Genomic DNA, 17,288 nt, shown 5'->3' with positions numbered 1-17,288 from the left:
GGGACACCGCCCACGGGAAAGGCCCCGGGACACCGCCCACGGGAAAGGCCGGCTGCGAGGCGGCGGCGACAGCGCGCAGCGTGCCCTTCCCTCCGCAGCGCCCGCCGACCCTCACTTCCCGAGGGGCCAGCCCTGCCGCTCTCGGGCCCACACCCACTCCACCAGGAACGGGAGGAAGAGCCAGGACCCTTCTACTTAAAAAAAAATTAATAAAGTCAATTTTATTCAGGAAAAACCAAACGCGTCCATTGGCACCCCCTCCCCTCATTGGAAGGACTCGTCTCTGCTGTTAAATATTCCGGGCCGTTTCTCTCCCCCCAAAGGCTGTGATGTCGCCAGCCCGGCAGAGCAGCCGCCCCTGGGGAAGGCCCCTCTGCCAGAGCCTTCTCTGGTGCGGGGCCACCAGCACAGGGGGAGTCACAGGGTGGCTGTGTCAGTCCCGAGGCCAGCCCCTCACCTCTGCCCCCACGGCAGCACAGACACGCAGGGGAGGGTGGCAGCTCCTCAAGTTGGCTCCCTCCCTACCTTGACCCTGCTATCGCCACAAGCCCTTTTCTGGCTGTCCCCTGACAAGGGGCTTCAGGGACTGACTTAGAGAGGACAAGCCCCAAAGAGAAGGGATGGGGCATGGGCTGCAGGACAGGCTCTCAGTGGCTCAGGGCTGGTTCCCCAGCATCTTCAGCATCAGCACTGCTTGCACTACAGACACCCACTGGCTGCAAAGAGGCCAAGTACTGAAATTCCTCCTGTCCAAAAATTCACCAGGCATTTACCTCTCTGCAGGAATGACCTGCGGTGGCCTCAGGATGCCATTGGTCAGGAACAGTTGCCATAGGCATTTTCAACTATGCCTGGACAACGAAACGCCTGTTGCTTGGTGAAATAGCTGCTGGGAAAAGAGGAAGTCTGATGTGGCAGAGGTAGCAGCTGTGCAGAGACCAGATAGAACCCAGTGGGGGGTGCCAATGAGATCACCCGTTTAACAAAATGAAAAGCAAAACTAAGAGAAGCAGCACTGCTGATGAGGTTGTTTGGTGCGACGCACTCCCCAGCCCACCCATGCTGGAGGAGGCACATTCAGCGTGGGGCCTGCTGCAGTGAGGAGGGATCCCTGGCAGAGGCGTGCCCCCCAACCCCTACCTCCAGACAGACAGCAACACCCTGACCAAGGGATGGCCCCAGTGCTGTCCTGTCCGTGCTTTACCTCTGCAGAAGGTGTACACCACTTTAGCCCCTTTGGGGCAACCCACCGGCACCACCACCCAAACTCCACAGAACAAAAATGAAAGGCAACAAAACCCACAGCACAAATGGAAAGGGAACGACCAGGCACTGGCCTAAGGCTGCTGAGAAGGGAGCAAACCACTCTGTGTCCTAGTGGTGTCACCCCCACTGCAAGGCACAAGTCCCAGTGCGCTACAGCTCCGACTGCGAGCGGGAAATGCGTGGACCCTTGCGGATCTCCTTCCGCTTCTCTTCCTTCTTCCTTCTCTTCTCCTCATCCCGCAGTGCCTTCTGAAAGGTGTCAGCACTGGGGAAAAACTGCGGGTTGACAGCAAGGAGTCAGCGTGGGGAGTGCACACAGCCTCCTAGAGGCACAAGCCCTCCAAACCCACCAAAGCCAACGCACAAGCCTCACAGTCCAGGAAGCTTTGAGCACAGATGCAGCATGAGACAAACAGTGTCTCGACCATGAGGCGGGTGGCCACAGAAGGGAAGAGATGGCACCAGGTACCCAAAGTACACCACAGATGGAGAATTCAGTGTTTGTGTTTGTGCTTATTCAGTGACAAGAGCTTTTGGTCATTTCCCCCAAGCCACCCATTCCATTTCCCAGCCAGCTGCCTGGAGCTGCGACACAGATGGGAAGCCCATCGGGCAAGCCGGCAGCGTTGCCATCTTACCTCTGACTGGTCCGTTTTAAAGGGATTGCGGTAATTGGGCGATTTCTCACTGATTCCTAGCTCCTGAGCCATCTGCAGAGCGAAGGAGAGATCTCACTGGGGAGTGCTGCCTTCCACTTACATCCCCCCAACTGTGTGATCAGGGTCCCCTACTCTCCCATCAGTCCCATCTATGCTCTTCCCCCCTCCCTCAGCTCAAGGGCAGCCCTCAACATGGGGGGGCCCTGCCTGCCTTTCACCCCAAAACCCTCACCCCACTGGCCTAGCAGTAGGGAGGGGTCACAGCAGAGGAGATGAAGAGCCATACCAGCTGCAGGACCTGGGAGTGGGGTCCTTGCTCGAACACACCCGTCAAGTTGCAGAAGCCGATGCCCCAGCGGATGAGGCTGTTCCAGTTGGAGTTGCGGTCGAAGTAGTGGTGCACAATCTTGGGGAAGCGCAGGACAACGTCCCCAAAGAAGGCGGTATTCTCCACCACATGGGAGTATGCTGTAGGGACAGCCACCAGCCCCATCAGCACAGCAACAGGGTCCCCAACAGACAGAGACCAGCCCAGGTCTGGATTCACAGGTGTTTTGTACCTACCCCACTGCCGATTCCAGGAAGAATGTCTGTGCTGCACCAGAGCACAAGAAAAAGGAGAGGAGTAAAAACCAGAGAGGACCTACCATCCTTTATCTTCTCATCCTGAGGGAAGGGCCCATCAGGAGGCACATCAGCAGCAATGAGCACAGCACGGGAGTCCTCCAGCACCTGCCAGAGCCCTTGGTTACTGCCCTGTCCTGCCAGGCCAGCCCTGCACACTGGAGGTGCTGTCACAGATGCCCCACTTTGAAACCCTATGGCACCCACCCTTCAGGTCCTAAAGCTCAACAGCCATACACCCCACAGAAGCCCCCAACCCTTCCCATTTCTGCCTCCCATTGTGGGCTTAGAGTGCAGACTGCACTGTGGCTTACTTTGAAGAGTCCCTTGAGCATGATGTCAATGATTTTGTACTGCTGGTTGATGTCATTGAGCTCAATCAAGTTCTTTAGCGCGTTCATCTGGTCTTTGCGCTTCACCTCAAACAGCTTCTTATCTGCAACACTGTCAAGGGCACTGTCGAGATTCTCTCACTGTCTTCCCCCTCCAGCGGGCCCCCCAGTTCTCCATGAGGTGGCTGAGGGGCAGCACCTGAGCCAGGATGAAACACAGATTTCCAGGGAACCCCTTGCCCAAACACCGTATCAGGGCCCTTAACAATGATGAGAGCTTGTGGGGAGCTACTTGCCAGTCCATGCTCTGGCTGATGGGCTGGAGGAGGAACATGAACTGGCATCTTCCCCATGTGTCTCCACATACTCGTTATTTTTTCATACTTTGCCTGTTCACCACGGGATGCTGCTGTGTGCTAAGCAGGGCTTGCATTAGCCCACCTCCTCATGGGCAAAATGTGCCTGTGGCACAGAGAAGACAAGTGTCACGAGCCCAGGAGTCCTCTTCAACCATCCCAGTTGGTGACCCCAAAGCACTGAGAAGTGCAGGTGTGCTCTGCATTCTGGCTGGTCATGCCACTTCCAAGAGCAAACTAGGAAATGTGCTCAGTGTCTAGCACAATGGAGCAGAAAGAACACCAGGCATCACTGCCATTTCTGCTCCTGCACCAAGCCAGGCACTTGGTTAGCAAATGCAGGAGCTTGGCTAAAGCCCATCTACAGAAAGACAAAGCAGCAACTTCCCAGTGCTTCTGGATCCTCTCTTTTCCACTTCCTTGCACCTCTTTCCATGGTCTCTGACCCTTTCACTGTGCAAACGCTCCCTTCAGCCTCTGTAGCCATTAGTGCATACATGGTCATGAGGGGCAGGCAGCAGAGGATACAGATTTCCAAGCCAGAGTCTACTCTCTGTTTCTCCAGGTCTGTGAAGCTCCCCTGGGACAGCAGCAATGCCAGCAGAAAGGGGCAGATGATGAGAAAATCCATGGTGGCCACTACAGTCGGGAAGAAAACAGACCAACAAAATCAATGATCAATGAGGAGACTTACCAAAGGAGAAGAAGTCACTCAAGCCACTTGGGACTGATGGCACGCTGCCCTTGGCATCAGGGTCCTTGCCCATCTCGCCCTTGTCCCCATGGGGGGTCTGAGGGATACAACGGCCAGAGCAGAGCCACATGGTGATACTGCAGCCAGCCTGCTCTCCCCTGCAAGTGAAGCCCTGCTCTCCCTCTTCTACCTGCCTGCACTGCCAGCCCCAAGGCATCTGACCCAGCAGAAAAATTAAGTCCTACCCCTTCCTCCAAAAATAACAGCTAGCTTTTTGCTAGGTTTGTGAGGCAGAGCAGCCCAACAAACACAACAGCAGGTCTGGAAGGAAGAGAAGGATGACCAAGGGGGTGGAATCCATTTCTCTTTCAAGTCCCAGTGCAACCAGTTCAGTGCTCTCCCCTCACCACTTGGGGTATTGGTACTTGGACCCTTTCCCTTGCTACAAGCTAGGTGCCACCTGCAGGTCTCATGCCAAAAAACAACGGTCGGTGACCTGATGCTAACTTCCCTCCCTCTCCAAACAAGTCCCTTCCCAGGCAGCATATGAGGCTTTGCAGGGATGCTCTTGGGCAGAGCTGCTCCTGACCACAAAGGTCCCTCAGACAAAGTCAATGTCTGGAGGAAAAGGCTCTTGAGAATGAGGACCCTCTTGGACAGTCTATACCTGGAAAAGGAGAGCAGTAGCTCAGCCCCAGGCAGCAGAACTCGAGATGGTCTGTCCTCAGGCATGAGGTTTCCACGGAGCTGAGCACAGGCCAGTGGCTATTACAGAAGCCACAGCTCCTTCAGAGGCATTGTCTGAGCCACCTCTTGCTCCCAAAGGAAAGGCAGATGTGTAAGACTGTGGGGATTCACGAGAGTAAGACAGACTTAATTAGCATATCTAGTCTGGTGACTAAGATGCCCTGGAAAGAACAAACAGAACTTTGAGCTCATGAGAAGATGGGATTAGAAATCTGCTCAAGAGAAGAAGATTCAATCAACCTCCTACATGGATATGTTGAAAAATGTATGAGTTGTTTGTATGATCTTTTAACCTAATTATTGTAGTAGAAATTATTAACCTTACTGAAATGGTATATAAGTTCTTGGAAAACCTGAGTAAAATCGGATTCTGATCATGGTCGGTCTCCCCGTCTCTCCTTCAATCGCCGATATAAGACCACCAGAGCTGACCTCACCCTATGGACCCACTGCCCTCTTGAGTCTGAGTCTGCCTGCACAGCCAAATCTGTCTCTGTAATGCCCTGACACTGAAACAAAACCAAATCCCTTCTTGTTCTTTTCTTGTTGCTTTTCTTTTTTAAACAAATATAATTTCTTCAACTTCAAGCCTGTGAAAGAAGCCAAGCAAGCAGCACCAGCAGCTCTCCCAGTTCTGCAAGGATCAGCAGTGACTCCCACCATGCACCTCCTGCTGAAGCCAAGCCAAGCATCTTCATACCCCTGGTGAAGGCAGGGGAACAGTGTCAGACAAATATGATAAACCTTCTAAAATATTTTGCTGTTGTGCTTTGTAAAAGGCAACACCCCTGGAACAGACCAGAGTAAATACAATCCACATTATTGAAGAAGAGATGGCTGTCCCTGGTGTGGGCTCAGCAACATGCCCCACATTTCTGACATGGTGCAGAGCCACAAATCCCCATACCAGGCTTGGGGTCTGTCTCATCTTCCCAGTGTGCTATGAGGCTTAAGCCATATTCCAGCCATCCTGAATGCCACAAAGCACACCAACAAGCCAAGGCTGTAAGGAAAATTCTCCAGCCCAGGCAAACAGATGTTCTGTTGGACCTACCAGCCTGATCAGCTTCCAAGAGACTGCTTCACCCTGCCACAAACCATGACCCGGGGCCTGGCTCAGTGAGGTGATACAGGTCTCCCCTCTGCAGAGCCCCCACAGCTGCTCACTACCTCCTAAGCTCTTGGGGAGTAGGAAGTGCAGCAATGCAAAAGCACAAAGAGTGACTGCCCTGGGACTCAGGCTCCTCAGATCAGACATACCACCATAAAAACTAGGCTGGCTATTTGCCATGCTCATGGAGAACTGGAAAGAAACACTGGAGGTAGCCAGTGGCCTCCAGACCAGACTGGAAGGCAAAGAGCAGAAATGCTGCCTGTGGTAGTCCCAGCATGTCTGGTTAGGGCAGGGGCTGCAGTATTTCCCATTTCCAACACTGGAGTTGGGTGGCCACAGGTGCTACAAGGAAGAAGATGAACTGCAAAAGACACTGTTCAAGGCAGAGCAGAGCAAAGCACAGCTCTTGGCTGAAGCAGCTGCCAACCAGCTAGTTGCTGCAGCACAAGGTCCACCAGCCTGCATGGCTGCTTCTGAGTCTTGGAACAGTGACGGGCTTCTTCAGAGACACAACAGCAGATGCTGGGGTAGAGATGGTCAATATTTTCAATGAAAATGTATTCAGATCCTCCTACACTAGCCCTAAAGATTGTCCCATGGGACAAGGTCAGAAGAGGACTGGAGAACCATGCCATACCAGAAGCCCATCACCTTTTCATCTGATCTGCTGGCACTTATTCTCACATCAAAGCTATTTATTTGCCATTGTCCATCAGGGCTAAAACATGCCAGTGAAAATGAAGCAGAGCCCAGTTGTTTCTCTCACCCACAGGGAATTTGTGGCTGCTGATGCCATGCGGGACCACCTCAGATTTATTTCCTTTCACTGCCCTGGCAATTTCACCCCATTTTAACAGCAGAAGACACTCCTTCCTCTCCAGGCCACACTGTGTAATGGCAGAGATGCCAAAGCTCCTTGCAGATGGTCCTCCATGCTTTCCCCACGAACTCTCTCTTGTGTCTTCACACCCGCTGAGGGATGAGATGAGACAGAAACACTGCAGAGCTGTTCCTCTCTTCCCTCCCTGCTCCTCCCTGAATTAATTTCTACCGAAGAACAGCTCTGCCTGATGCTCCCAGAGCAGTCCAGGGAGCCAGGGCCTGGCCTGATGCTACAGATGGAAAGGAGTTTCCATCAACATTGCCTTGCAGCTCTGGCCAACTGGCTGTTTCAGCAGCAAGTCCACCAGTCTGTCTCACTGTCTCCCAAACTCTTAATTTCAGATGTGTTTTTCCAAAGACATGACAACAGATGTGTAATAGATGGTTAGTACTTCCCATTAAAATGTTTTTAATTACTTTATAAATTTTCCTGCAGGAGCCCCATCTGAATCAAGAGATTTATTCACTTCATGAGCTTGCAAGGCAGAGCCATGCTGCAATGCTTTGGTTCCCAGGAGAAACGTTTGCATGACCCCATCCCACTTCCCCTCTGCAGGCACTGAAATGTAGGGGGGAAAACATCATCTTTCACCAGGAGCATCCTGTGGCTAAACAAGGAATGAAAAGGCCCTGCCCCACAAATCCATTCCCAAGGCGCTCCTCCAACAACCAGATGAGGATTAATCTCTTGTTACAGGTGAACCAAAAGCGTCAGAAGTGAAACACCGCTGCTCAGCCTCCTCTAGGAGGACATACCCCTATGCGGCTTACAGGACCAGCTGCTTCAGTTGAAACAACATTGGCCATTTACACCTGCTTATCTCCAAAGTCTCCCAACCACCAAGGCCAGAAGCCCGCGTACCACGGGGTTTGGCAGCCCCGATTTCCTGTTGTGATCTGCAGCAGGAATGGGTCCGTCCCAGCCCACCCTGGTGCTGCCGCCGCGCCAGAAGGCTTCAAGAAGCACCTTGCGGGGCTCGGGTGGCCGCTGGCACAGGGAGATGGGGACTCTCTCGCAAACTCCGCTGAAAGTCAAGGCAGTCACATAGGGACGGTGGAGCGCAAAGGGGATTAGCCCAGCCTACCCCGGCCGCGCTGCGGGAAATCCACCCAGAGTCGCGTCAAGCGGCCGCAGCAGGAGGCGCACGGGACGATGCGGACCCTCGGGCGGGACGGCAGCGCCCCGGAGCCGCGGCGGTCCGCTCCTCCCGCGGCCCCAGCGCGGGGCGAGCAGGCGGCGATGGCGGGCAGAGCCCGCCGGCCACGGCCCTTGAACCCAGGCTCCAGGGAGGCGCCCCGGAGCCGCACTGCCCGCCCCGCTCATCGGTCACCCGGCAGCCCGGGAGGGAGGGAGGGAGGGCCCCTCCCGGGTCTTGCTCGGGGAGCATCGGCCGCGTCCGCCCCGTCCCCCGGTGCGGCCCCAGCGCTGCTCCCGCCCTTCCCTCCTGCCCCGCCACGGCCGGGCAGCTATCCCCCAGCCCCGCTGGGACTCCCGAGGCGAGAAAGGCTCCCGGGCAGGGCGGCCGGTCCCCACCTGCGGGCCGGTGCCGAGGCCGGCGCTCACGCCCGCCGCGCTGCCATGCTGCTCCTGCTGCTGCCGCTGCCGCCACCGCTCCGCCCCGCCGTGTCACTTCCTGAGCCCCGCCCCGCCCGGCACCCGCCGCGCTCCGACGGGCGCTTGGAGCTGGAGGCAGCAGGACTGCGGGGCTGGGGCTGCAGGCGAAGGGATCACTCGTGACCTGGAAGAAGCCTCCTCATCCAGGAGGGACACGTAGCGTATCTACTTTCCCCGGGATCCTGGCTGAGCTCCCACCGCCCCTTCTAGCCCAGAGCAAAGGGACCAACCCACAGGCTCATAAGCCAAGGCAGGTGACCAGAGCACCTCTTCCACAGCATCCCTGTACGACATCGTTTGCCCAGTCAGGTCTATATTGTGACAGATGAATGGCATCAACCAAGCCTTATCCCGCACAGAAGGAGAAGCTGAGCCGTTTCAGTAACAGAACTTTTTAATTTCAACAAGCCTTTTTCTCAAAATGAGCAACAAATAACTTCCTTTGTCCATCTTCTCCCTACTACTCACTGGGAATGAATGGCAGCATGGGGTCTCCTGCTACATTCTTCATTTGTTCCTCTGCTCTTTGCACTATATCTTCTCATTTCAATCTCCAATGTGTGAGAGGGACAGTGCCACGCTTCCCAGACACCTGTCATTGACAGCATGAGTGGAAACCAAAGGAAAGGCATATGGGAATTCCCACATTTGACATATCACTGACAGGAGGTTTTCATTACTAAACAAACTCTCCCCAAGCCATGGAACCTCACTCCCAACATATGTGAGAAACATCAGTATAGGTAAACCTGAAGAAAAGTCAAAGCTCAATTTTGACCACAGGCTTTTGTCTTCCATGACTAATTTCACATAGCCCCACTACTGCACTTCAAGTACATCTAAGATCCTTTCTAACCACCAAGATTTGAAGGTTTCTTAATACATGAAAAAAGTCAGAAATGAAAAGTAACTTCACTAATGTAACAAAATCTCCCATCCAAATTCCTTTATCCCTGTACAGGGAAGCAAAATGGAGTGGAGAGGGACTTCATGGGGCTCAATGGCCTCCACCAGGACAACTTGCCCTCTGAGTGTCCCACAACTGAGCAGTAATATCACATTGGGGGTAACCACGAGGACAAGCTACTCCTCACAGGACAAACATCTCACCCACCACATACCCTATACATGGCTAATGACAGTGCCCCACAGTGAAGAAAATTCCCACATCCACAGGAAATCACTCCTGTGGCCACTTCCATCACTGCTACATGTCTGAGGCAATGCAGTGTGATGAAAACTGGAAGGCAAAAAGAAGCTTGCGAAAAAAACAAATACTGCATCATGTTCCCTCTTTCTCCACAAGGCGTCTGGGAGTGGCCCTGCCTCCATCGCCACAGAAGATGATTTAGTTCACAGAGATCAACTCCAGGCCCAAACAGAATAAAATCTGGTAACTCCACTCAGTGGTTCCCAAACTTTCCAAGTACCTGAGTCATATTTGGGTTTCCACTACTTCATGGCCATACTGGCACCAGATGGCATGCAAATAGAGATTAACTCATTGCTTATCCTCCAGGGAAATCAATACAGGGATTGTTACTGCTTTGAAGCCAGAGGCTCCCAAGCCTGCTTCCCTTTCATCAGACCACCTCTGATGAATGCAAGCTCAGCACACAGACCCATCTTTAATCCCAACTGTCTCCTCATTTCCAAAATGTCTTCTCAGATTAGGACATGATGAACTCTTTCATCCCAAAGTTAGCCAAATGTAGAAATCATTCAGTGTTTTTCAATTTTGTTTGCCTTCAGCTGGAACAAGAGAAGGAGCAGCAAATTAAGTATCTTTTCTACCTCTGTTACACCTGCCACACACATCAGCTGTCAAAGGATACACAATGTCCTGATGCTTTACACAAGTGGTCCTCTGTCCCAAGAGGCGATCCAGCAAGGTCTGAATGATCCCTGACTGCTCTGGCTCCACCTGGTAATGACTGCTCTGAATCTGAGGGGTCAGAAAAAAGATTTTTTTCCAGAACAACATAAAACTGTTGGGCTTGTTCCTTCATACTCCCTCCCTCATCTCCACACACAGCAATGAGATCTTCAAAGGCCAAAGCAAACACCTAGGTATTCCCTTCCCATTTTCCTAAGCAGTCACTCCTCTCTTACCTGAGAAAGGAAGAGGTGAAGAGCATAAGATGTGGCCTCAGGCAGCTCTGCTATGTTGGCTTCTGCTGCCTCATGAACAATCTGGCTAATTTCTTTCTGAGAAATTATATTTCTGCTCTGATATCTCACAAACTTGAACAAAGGAAAAACAGAGACATTAAATAGTGGAAGACCCACAGAGTGCAACAGTGACTCATCATTTGGAAAGACCTCTTCTATGTACCATCACTGCAGCACCTTAACCACAGGCCTGATTTTTATACCACTTCTAATGGAACCAGTGCAAGTATCTGTGTTGATGGTGCTCTGATTTATAGCCAGACTTATTTTGGTTTAAGCTGGGAAGGAACTAAAATAAATGAGCTTACCTCTTCAAACTGAAATAAGAACAGCAAATACTCACAGACTCATCTTATATTTGGAGGGGAAGGTTCACTTTAATAACCGCTTCCTCTCATTCACTGCCATGAGGGCTGTATCTTCACTATTTCTTCTGGGTAGGACCACATTCCCCCTCTAGCACACAGACCCACATACAGCAGGGTACTATAACTGCACTAACTCCCTGCCCTGAAAAGTCAAGTCTGTAAGGTCAAGATAGGAGCCAAGCTGTGATCCCAAGCAGCCAGCTTGCTCCCTGACTGGTAAGAGCAGTTGCATGTTCTCTGCAAGTTTCCCCTCTCTTCCCCAGGGGCCCTAGATGACATAAATAAACGTTGCCAACACCAGAGGAACAGGAGGTGTTCACTAACAGCAGTCAGTTTCTGCAGGCTGTGGAAGTTCACTTGAAAGTATCATTATTAATACAGGGCACAAATATAGTCCCAGAAAAAGCCACAGCAGTATCAGAAACTGTGTTGCATGGCAGGTTAAATACCAACAACCACCCCATGTGTATTGTACCAACATACTGGGAAAGATGAGAAGCAGCCCACCCTTCTGCTGCTCACCAAAGTCATCAGCCTGAGAACTTCTGGCTGCAGAAAGGACTTCTGGCCCCCACTAAGTAACGTGAAGAGCAGGAATCGGTGCCATGGCTGCGAAGCAACATGTAGAGCTGGGAGAGAAGGAGAAGCCAATCAAGGACAGCTGTAAAACTGCCCAAGTGACAGGCTGAACCCAGCTAAGGACAGTCTTCAATACTGACCCCAAGTTTTCACTCCTAGACCCCATGCTGTGAAACACTAAGGGGATATTTTGCACTGTTCTTACTGGCTTTTTAATCTGTCACTCTCTGGGCAAGAGTTCAGTCTAAAGGACAAAAGCTTAATAGGCTTTCAAAGCAGAAGATATATATCGTCCATCTTTGTGCTGGTACAGGAAGAGAAACCTTCACCTGGAGTACATGTCATAAAACAGTGAGGGAATATCTTTAGCCTGGGGTTTTAAAAATAATACCCTCTGGTTTCAATATGAGGACAACTCTCCTGACCTCAGTTTTTATTTAGCTGCAGAATACCCTTTGAATAATGAAGAAAGCCTTATAACAGAAGCTGAACAAAATGAGCCTGGATCTGCATCAGACTGGACTATGGGGACCAGCCAGGCTGATGGTGGCAATACAGTCAATAGAGAAAATGTTCTTACTAAAGAACATACATGATAACATAATATATATTAGGTAATGCCATAATTCTCTGATGGTATGAAGTCTTTCACTGAATGCTGAAATTAAAATACTATTACCTTGTATTTATTACAGGTTAAGAGCATGGGATGGACAAATAGATCAGCTGATATAACTTGTTATACTACAGCAACTCACCAGAGTGTTAGAAAGGTCTCTTTTCCACTGGCAGTCACATAACCTCCCTATTGCCACTACAAGAATCTTTTCTATAGGAAAACAACACTGAAAAATAATGTAAAATATTTGGGGGATATCTTTCACCTGGGGAAAATGAGGAAGTACCAGGACTGTGCATGAGCCTGCTCTGCACATTTGGAAATATCTCTGGACCAAAAGAGGGTTTTAGAAAGCCTCAAGTGAGTCAACTCCTAGAGGCAGAATCCAGGACAGACTCTTTCCAGTGTTCTTGCATCTTTCAGCCAAATACAGCTATGACCCTCATTCTGCTTGGCATAAGGAGAGTCTTGTTATTGCTGTTATGAACTTCAGCACCACAGCAGCCAAAGTGACAGGTTCAGCAGCATTTCATTAGTTTAATCCCAAATTAGCAGAGCCTCCCTATAACTTTATTTATTTATTTATTTTTAGCCTTTTAATAGCCTTCTTTCAGCTACTGGCTGTCATTCATCTGCAGTATTACCGCTTTATCCAACAACATCCTCTCTCGCACCAGTGTCCCTTTTGCCTGGTGTTCATTCACTCCATTCCCTTCTCTATTAGTGTTTAAACAACTGAAGTGAACAGGTCAGGGTACAGAGAACTTTCTTGTTTAAGAACAGAGCCAGCACCTGGACTTCGTGGTAGGAAGTTGACAATAAGCAGAAGGGTCTATTCTTCCCCCTCAGCTCTACAATGCAGTCATATTATGTTATACTGAAAACATGGTATACATTAGGTCTAACATGCACTCTGGAAACCAAATTCAGAATTTCCATCCTCCATTCCCTAAGGCTGCCTAGTTCTCCCTTCCCTTCCTTCAGGGCCAAACTATGACCAACTCTGTCCTTTTGTAAGACACGTCATGGTCAGATCCAAGCTTCTACATGTTTATGGTCTAAAGGTTTGATACCATTGGCCTGAAAGTCAAAGACTATTCCTATACTTCTTCCATTCCCAAACCTTTCCCTCTTACAGGGTTGGAGAACTACTTTTTGCCTTCTGGAAAGCATCCTGGTGTTCAGAGCCAAAGTGAAGGTTCATGCCTGCAGAGGAGCCAGGCACTGTGATCTCATCCCACAAAACACAAGATTAACTTTAGGCACACAAATATTTTTTCTTATTTGGCATAAACCCATTACACATTTTCTCCAGAGCACTACTGGATAGAGAACAAAGAGCTCAAAATCACTGCAGGAGGGATACTAGGAGAAGAAAGACCATAAAGACTTTACCAACATCCTGGTTCTTCACATACAGGTATTCCACTAAGGTTTCTAGGCAGGCAACCACTGCCTGAGAGAGTAGCAAGTCTTTCTGGAATACCAAGAGAAAGAAAAAACCTCAAAAACAGTCAACAGCTATTGCAAGAGAAAAATTCATAAAATGACAGCATCTGAAGAGTATGCAGCACAGGAAAATAACACCTTTCATCTCCTTCAAGGGATGCAATGTGCTGCAAATTATCTGTCACATCAAGGAGCCAGACAGAGGTAGGGCTACTTATTTTGAGAGTAAAAAATAATAAGTAACAGCCTCCAAAGAATAAAGATAATAAAGATAGGAGCCCAACACAGCTTAAGAGTTAAATGTAAACTGATGTACTACCCCTGGAGCACAGCATCACTTGAGCAAGTTAAATGCATGCTGGTGCATTCACTACTCCCAAAAGCACCTTGCCCAGGGGTATGGGGGCTGGACTGGGATTTGTTATACTTTTCCCACACCTGTCCCTATGGATGTGGCATCCCTGCAGAGGAAGAGATGGGAAGACGGAAATCCTCATTAGTACACAGAATTTCAGCTACCCAGTTCAGCAGCAGGAAGCACCACATAGCTTGATTTATCTTCCTTCTCACTGCACTGTGCGGCAGCAAGAGCATTTTCACTCCTCCTCATGATACATCTGGTAAGGGGTGGAAAATGCAGGCAGAAGAAAAAACAAACCAAACCAAACAAAAAAAAAAAAAAAAAAAAAAAAAAAAAAAAAAAAAAAAAAAAAAAAAAAAAAAAAAAAAAAAAAACCACACCCAGGCAGCCCCTTTGATTCTGCAACAGTATAGATTCTCCTCAGGTTAATGTTTCTGCTTAAAGCCCATCACCTCTGTTTGTTCCAAAAGCCATATTTTATATACCTTCAACAAGACATGCACCAGAAGGTTCTGCAGACTGACAACTAGCGAGGAGACCTGCTGCATGGCAAGGGGGTGCAAGGCAGTGTCCTGCAGTGATGATGGCTGTAGTTGAGTACCATCTGCGGCTGTGTTTTGGCCAACAATCACCAGCAGGGAGGAGGAGAAGTTCTGTTGCAAGACAGCTCTCAGGAACTGCATGATGCTCACTAGACAGGGAGATGCTTATTAGTGTGTGTCAGTGATTTTCTCTGCTCTACCCTGTGTCTTGGTGCCTGTGCAATAGCATGGGAGAGGGTGAGAGAAAATGTGAGCTTAATAGCTCAGAGTTGTCTGGCAGCTGCTGATAGCTGTAGACAGGAATGGCAACATGAGTTTCCTTGTTCATCTCCTTTGAGACACTAAAACAGTTCACACTCAGTTCCAGATGTCACTACTAACCTCCAAGGAAGACCTGTTCAAACACAGAACTTCAGAGAGTTCCCTTTTGCCCTTTCTCACCACCAGTCACACATTTACAAAGTCAAATGGACCCAAGTTTCCAGATTTCCTCCAGCACCCCCACCATCCCATTCCATAGTCACCAGTTCTTCCTTGTTGCTTTTATCATGATACTAGGGGCTGCTTCCAGACAAATCCTCCTAACATATGCAAAATACCTAACAGCAGGATTGGCTTCTTATTCCTGAAGATTACTGCATTCAGGACTTCTGTAAGGTCTACAGAGAGTGTCTGGTGAACCTAGAAGGGAATTAAATAGAAGAGAAAAAGTGGTGCTGGTTCGGAGAAGATTGAAAGCTCTGTTGTCTGCTTCTAGTTCTTAGACACTACCCCACGATGACCACACTGAAAACCAAGGTAACACCAAGAGGGTTTCAGGAGGCTGACACAGAAGGGAGAGTTACATCACTGGACCCTCACATTTCACTCACCACTAGTTGCCTGAGCTGCACAGCTTCCAAACCAGAGTGTACCTTGTCTGCCTTGTTCTCACGACTCCACGCAGGACCTCTGGCACGTGGCTGTCAGCCTGCCAAGCACATGAAGTGGCAGGAATGGCCACCACCAAACATGGCTCTACCTTAGCCACAGAGCCAGGCAGCAAGACTGAGGAGCCAGGCAGTCAAACCCCAGCAGTGGCCAGAAGCTGTCCTTGCCTGCTGGAGCTGGGGCCTGCCAAGAGCCCAGGGATAGGAACTATTGCATGGGTGAAAGTGGCAGAGGAGCTTAGAGACTTGAGAACTAGATAAAAAAAGGAAAGGTCAGCTTGAGAGGGAAATCTGCAATACATCATTTCCTTCACAGAACAGCCAATCAAGAGCAATGGCATGAAGCCTCAGAGAACACCAGAAGGGTTCAAGCTCTTCAATAAGCCAGAGAGTTGATATAGGAAGGCAGACATAAGGATCACAGGGCTGATTCCTTTAAATACTCTTCTGAAGAGAGAAATATTCCACAGGAGAACTAGGAGTAGCTCCTGCAACATGGTGGCAGTGGCCACTCATTTTAGAACTGACAAGCCAAGGCCTTTAATAGCCTACCATCCATGAGCCCTGTTTATTCACAGGGTAAAGCCAGAAGCAGTAACACAGTTAAAATGTAAGTTGGCTATGGCAAGACAAGTCGTCAAGACTATTAACATCAGCCTGAGATGAATGTGGCCATTTCTTGAAGCCATTGTTGTCCTCTAAAAAACCGCAGGCTTAGGGAGACAGCCTGTCATCAGCTCACATTCACAGCCACAAAGCTGCTCTTATGAGAGTCTCTAGGATGCTTTGTGCAGCAGCTCCAGCTACACCGAACAGCAGAAAGAAGCAAGAGAAGTGACTCTTCTGTTTCTTCCCCTTCAGCAGAAGATTAGAAACACTGACACTTAGAAATGCTGAAGATTAGAAACACTGAAGCAGTCTTGAATCGTTTCCATTTCCCAGCTGTATCTGTAGTTTCTTTCATCATCTCTGGTGCAAAAACATCTCTGGGTTGCATATCATAGCACATCAAGCAAGTGGTATTGATAAAAACAAGCAACAGGCTTATAAGCCACTAAATGATTGCACTTCAAGGATCAATACGAGCTGAGAGCATCATTCCCAGAAGATGAAGCTCAACACTTGACACTAGAATGTCATTTGGGACTGGCACAACACCAGACACAGCCCTGACTTGGAAACTGAGAAAGCAGACTGTACTTAGCAGCTCACAGAGCAGGGCCAGGCTGCATTCCCACAGCTGAAAATCTGTACAAGTATCATGTGCTAAGCCCTAAACAAAGGCTGCATGCTGATAAAGTAACGGGTGCAGACTTGGTCTGGACTGGTTTTATGGAAAACATCTTCCCTCAGCATTAGAAATCCAACCCTTGCTTTTCCGTGCACATGCATACGTGTCCTTAATATGATTTTATCATCTGCAAACAGGTGTACCAGATCCCAAAGAGTATACTCTGCTGGGCATAACTGCAAGAGCAGAGCTCACAACTCATGACATGCTCTCTAACTCCATATCAAGAGAGGTCTGAGTAGATGCTTCAAAAGGAAACATTTTGCTTTGTATTGACTGGCATTGGAAAGTGCTTCCTTCAAAGTTTTAATTCCATTATTAGCTGACAACTCCAGCTTAGATGTCTTGTTGGACTGCAAAGCATCAAACAGAATGACAGCTCCCTACATTTGTAAGAGCTGGCTAATATTGAATGGTTACTTGCCAATATTATGTTCTATTTACTATTGATCATTTTAGTAACAAAAAAAGCAGTTTACAACATGGGAGCTGTGCCTTCCACCTCCAATCTTCCCTTCAGAAAGGTTTTAAAATTTATTTTTCTCTGTCCTGAAGAGGAAAGTGATTTGGATCAGGAAGGCTGGGTATGCACTGCTCCCTGCAGGATTTGTGCCCTTCTTTAACTCTTCAGTGATTCATGTCTCAGACCTTCAGTGACATGCTAGGTTTCAGTCTTGCTGGAGAAGTGC

General features: G+C 49.4%; 1 protein-coding gene across 5 annotated transcripts in view; it reads right to left on the bottom strand.

Moving 5' to 3' along the window:
• Nucleotides 1–222: 222 nt before the first annotated feature.
• The window catches only part of LOC310908338 (coiled-coil domain-containing protein 134-like), a 47,470-nt gene continuing 30,404 nt past the window's right edge, over nucleotides 223–17,288 (bottom strand). Inside the window, exons 24-34 of one of the 5 annotated variants that reach the window (XM_083859253.1) lie at nucleotides 14,979–15,060; nucleotides 14,323–14,528; nucleotides 13,423–13,504; nucleotides 11,352–11,458; nucleotides 10,402–10,533; nucleotides 3,766–3,883; nucleotides 2,864–2,985; nucleotides 2,573–2,657; nucleotides 2,212–2,393; nucleotides 1,905–1,976; nucleotides 223–1,542 (exon numbers count right to left, since the gene is read on the bottom strand). In XM_083859253.1, coding sequence (XP_083715379.1) covers nucleotides 1,417–1,542; nucleotides 1,905–1,976; nucleotides 2,212–2,393; nucleotides 2,573–2,657; nucleotides 2,864–2,985; nucleotides 3,766–3,883; nucleotides 10,402–10,533; nucleotides 11,352–11,458; nucleotides 13,423–13,504; nucleotides 14,323–14,528; nucleotides 14,979–15,060 — 1,314 coding nt within the window. In that variant the 3' untranslated portion in view covers nucleotides 223–1,416. Of the gene's footprint in view, nucleotides 1,543–1,904; nucleotides 1,977–2,211; nucleotides 2,394–2,572; nucleotides 2,658–2,863; nucleotides 2,986–3,765; nucleotides 3,884–4,598; nucleotides 6,836–7,536; nucleotides 7,646–8,208; nucleotides 8,283–10,401; nucleotides 10,534–11,351; nucleotides 11,459–13,422; nucleotides 13,505–14,322; nucleotides 14,529–14,978; nucleotides 15,061–17,288 lie in introns of those variants that run through there. The other 4 variants (XM_083859249.1, XM_083859251.1, XM_083859252.1 and 1 more) reach the window with 4 other exon arrangements.

This window comes from Zosterops lateralis (genome assembly GCF_965231275.1).
Source record: "Zosterops lateralis genome assembly, chromosome: 4".
In the NCBI taxonomy this organism is placed as follows: domain Eukaryota; kingdom Metazoa; phylum Chordata; class Aves; order Passeriformes; family Zosteropidae; genus Zosterops; species Zosterops lateralis.
Note: the sequence above shows the minus strand (reverse complement) of the source record. Positions and strands in the feature narration are given on the sequence as shown.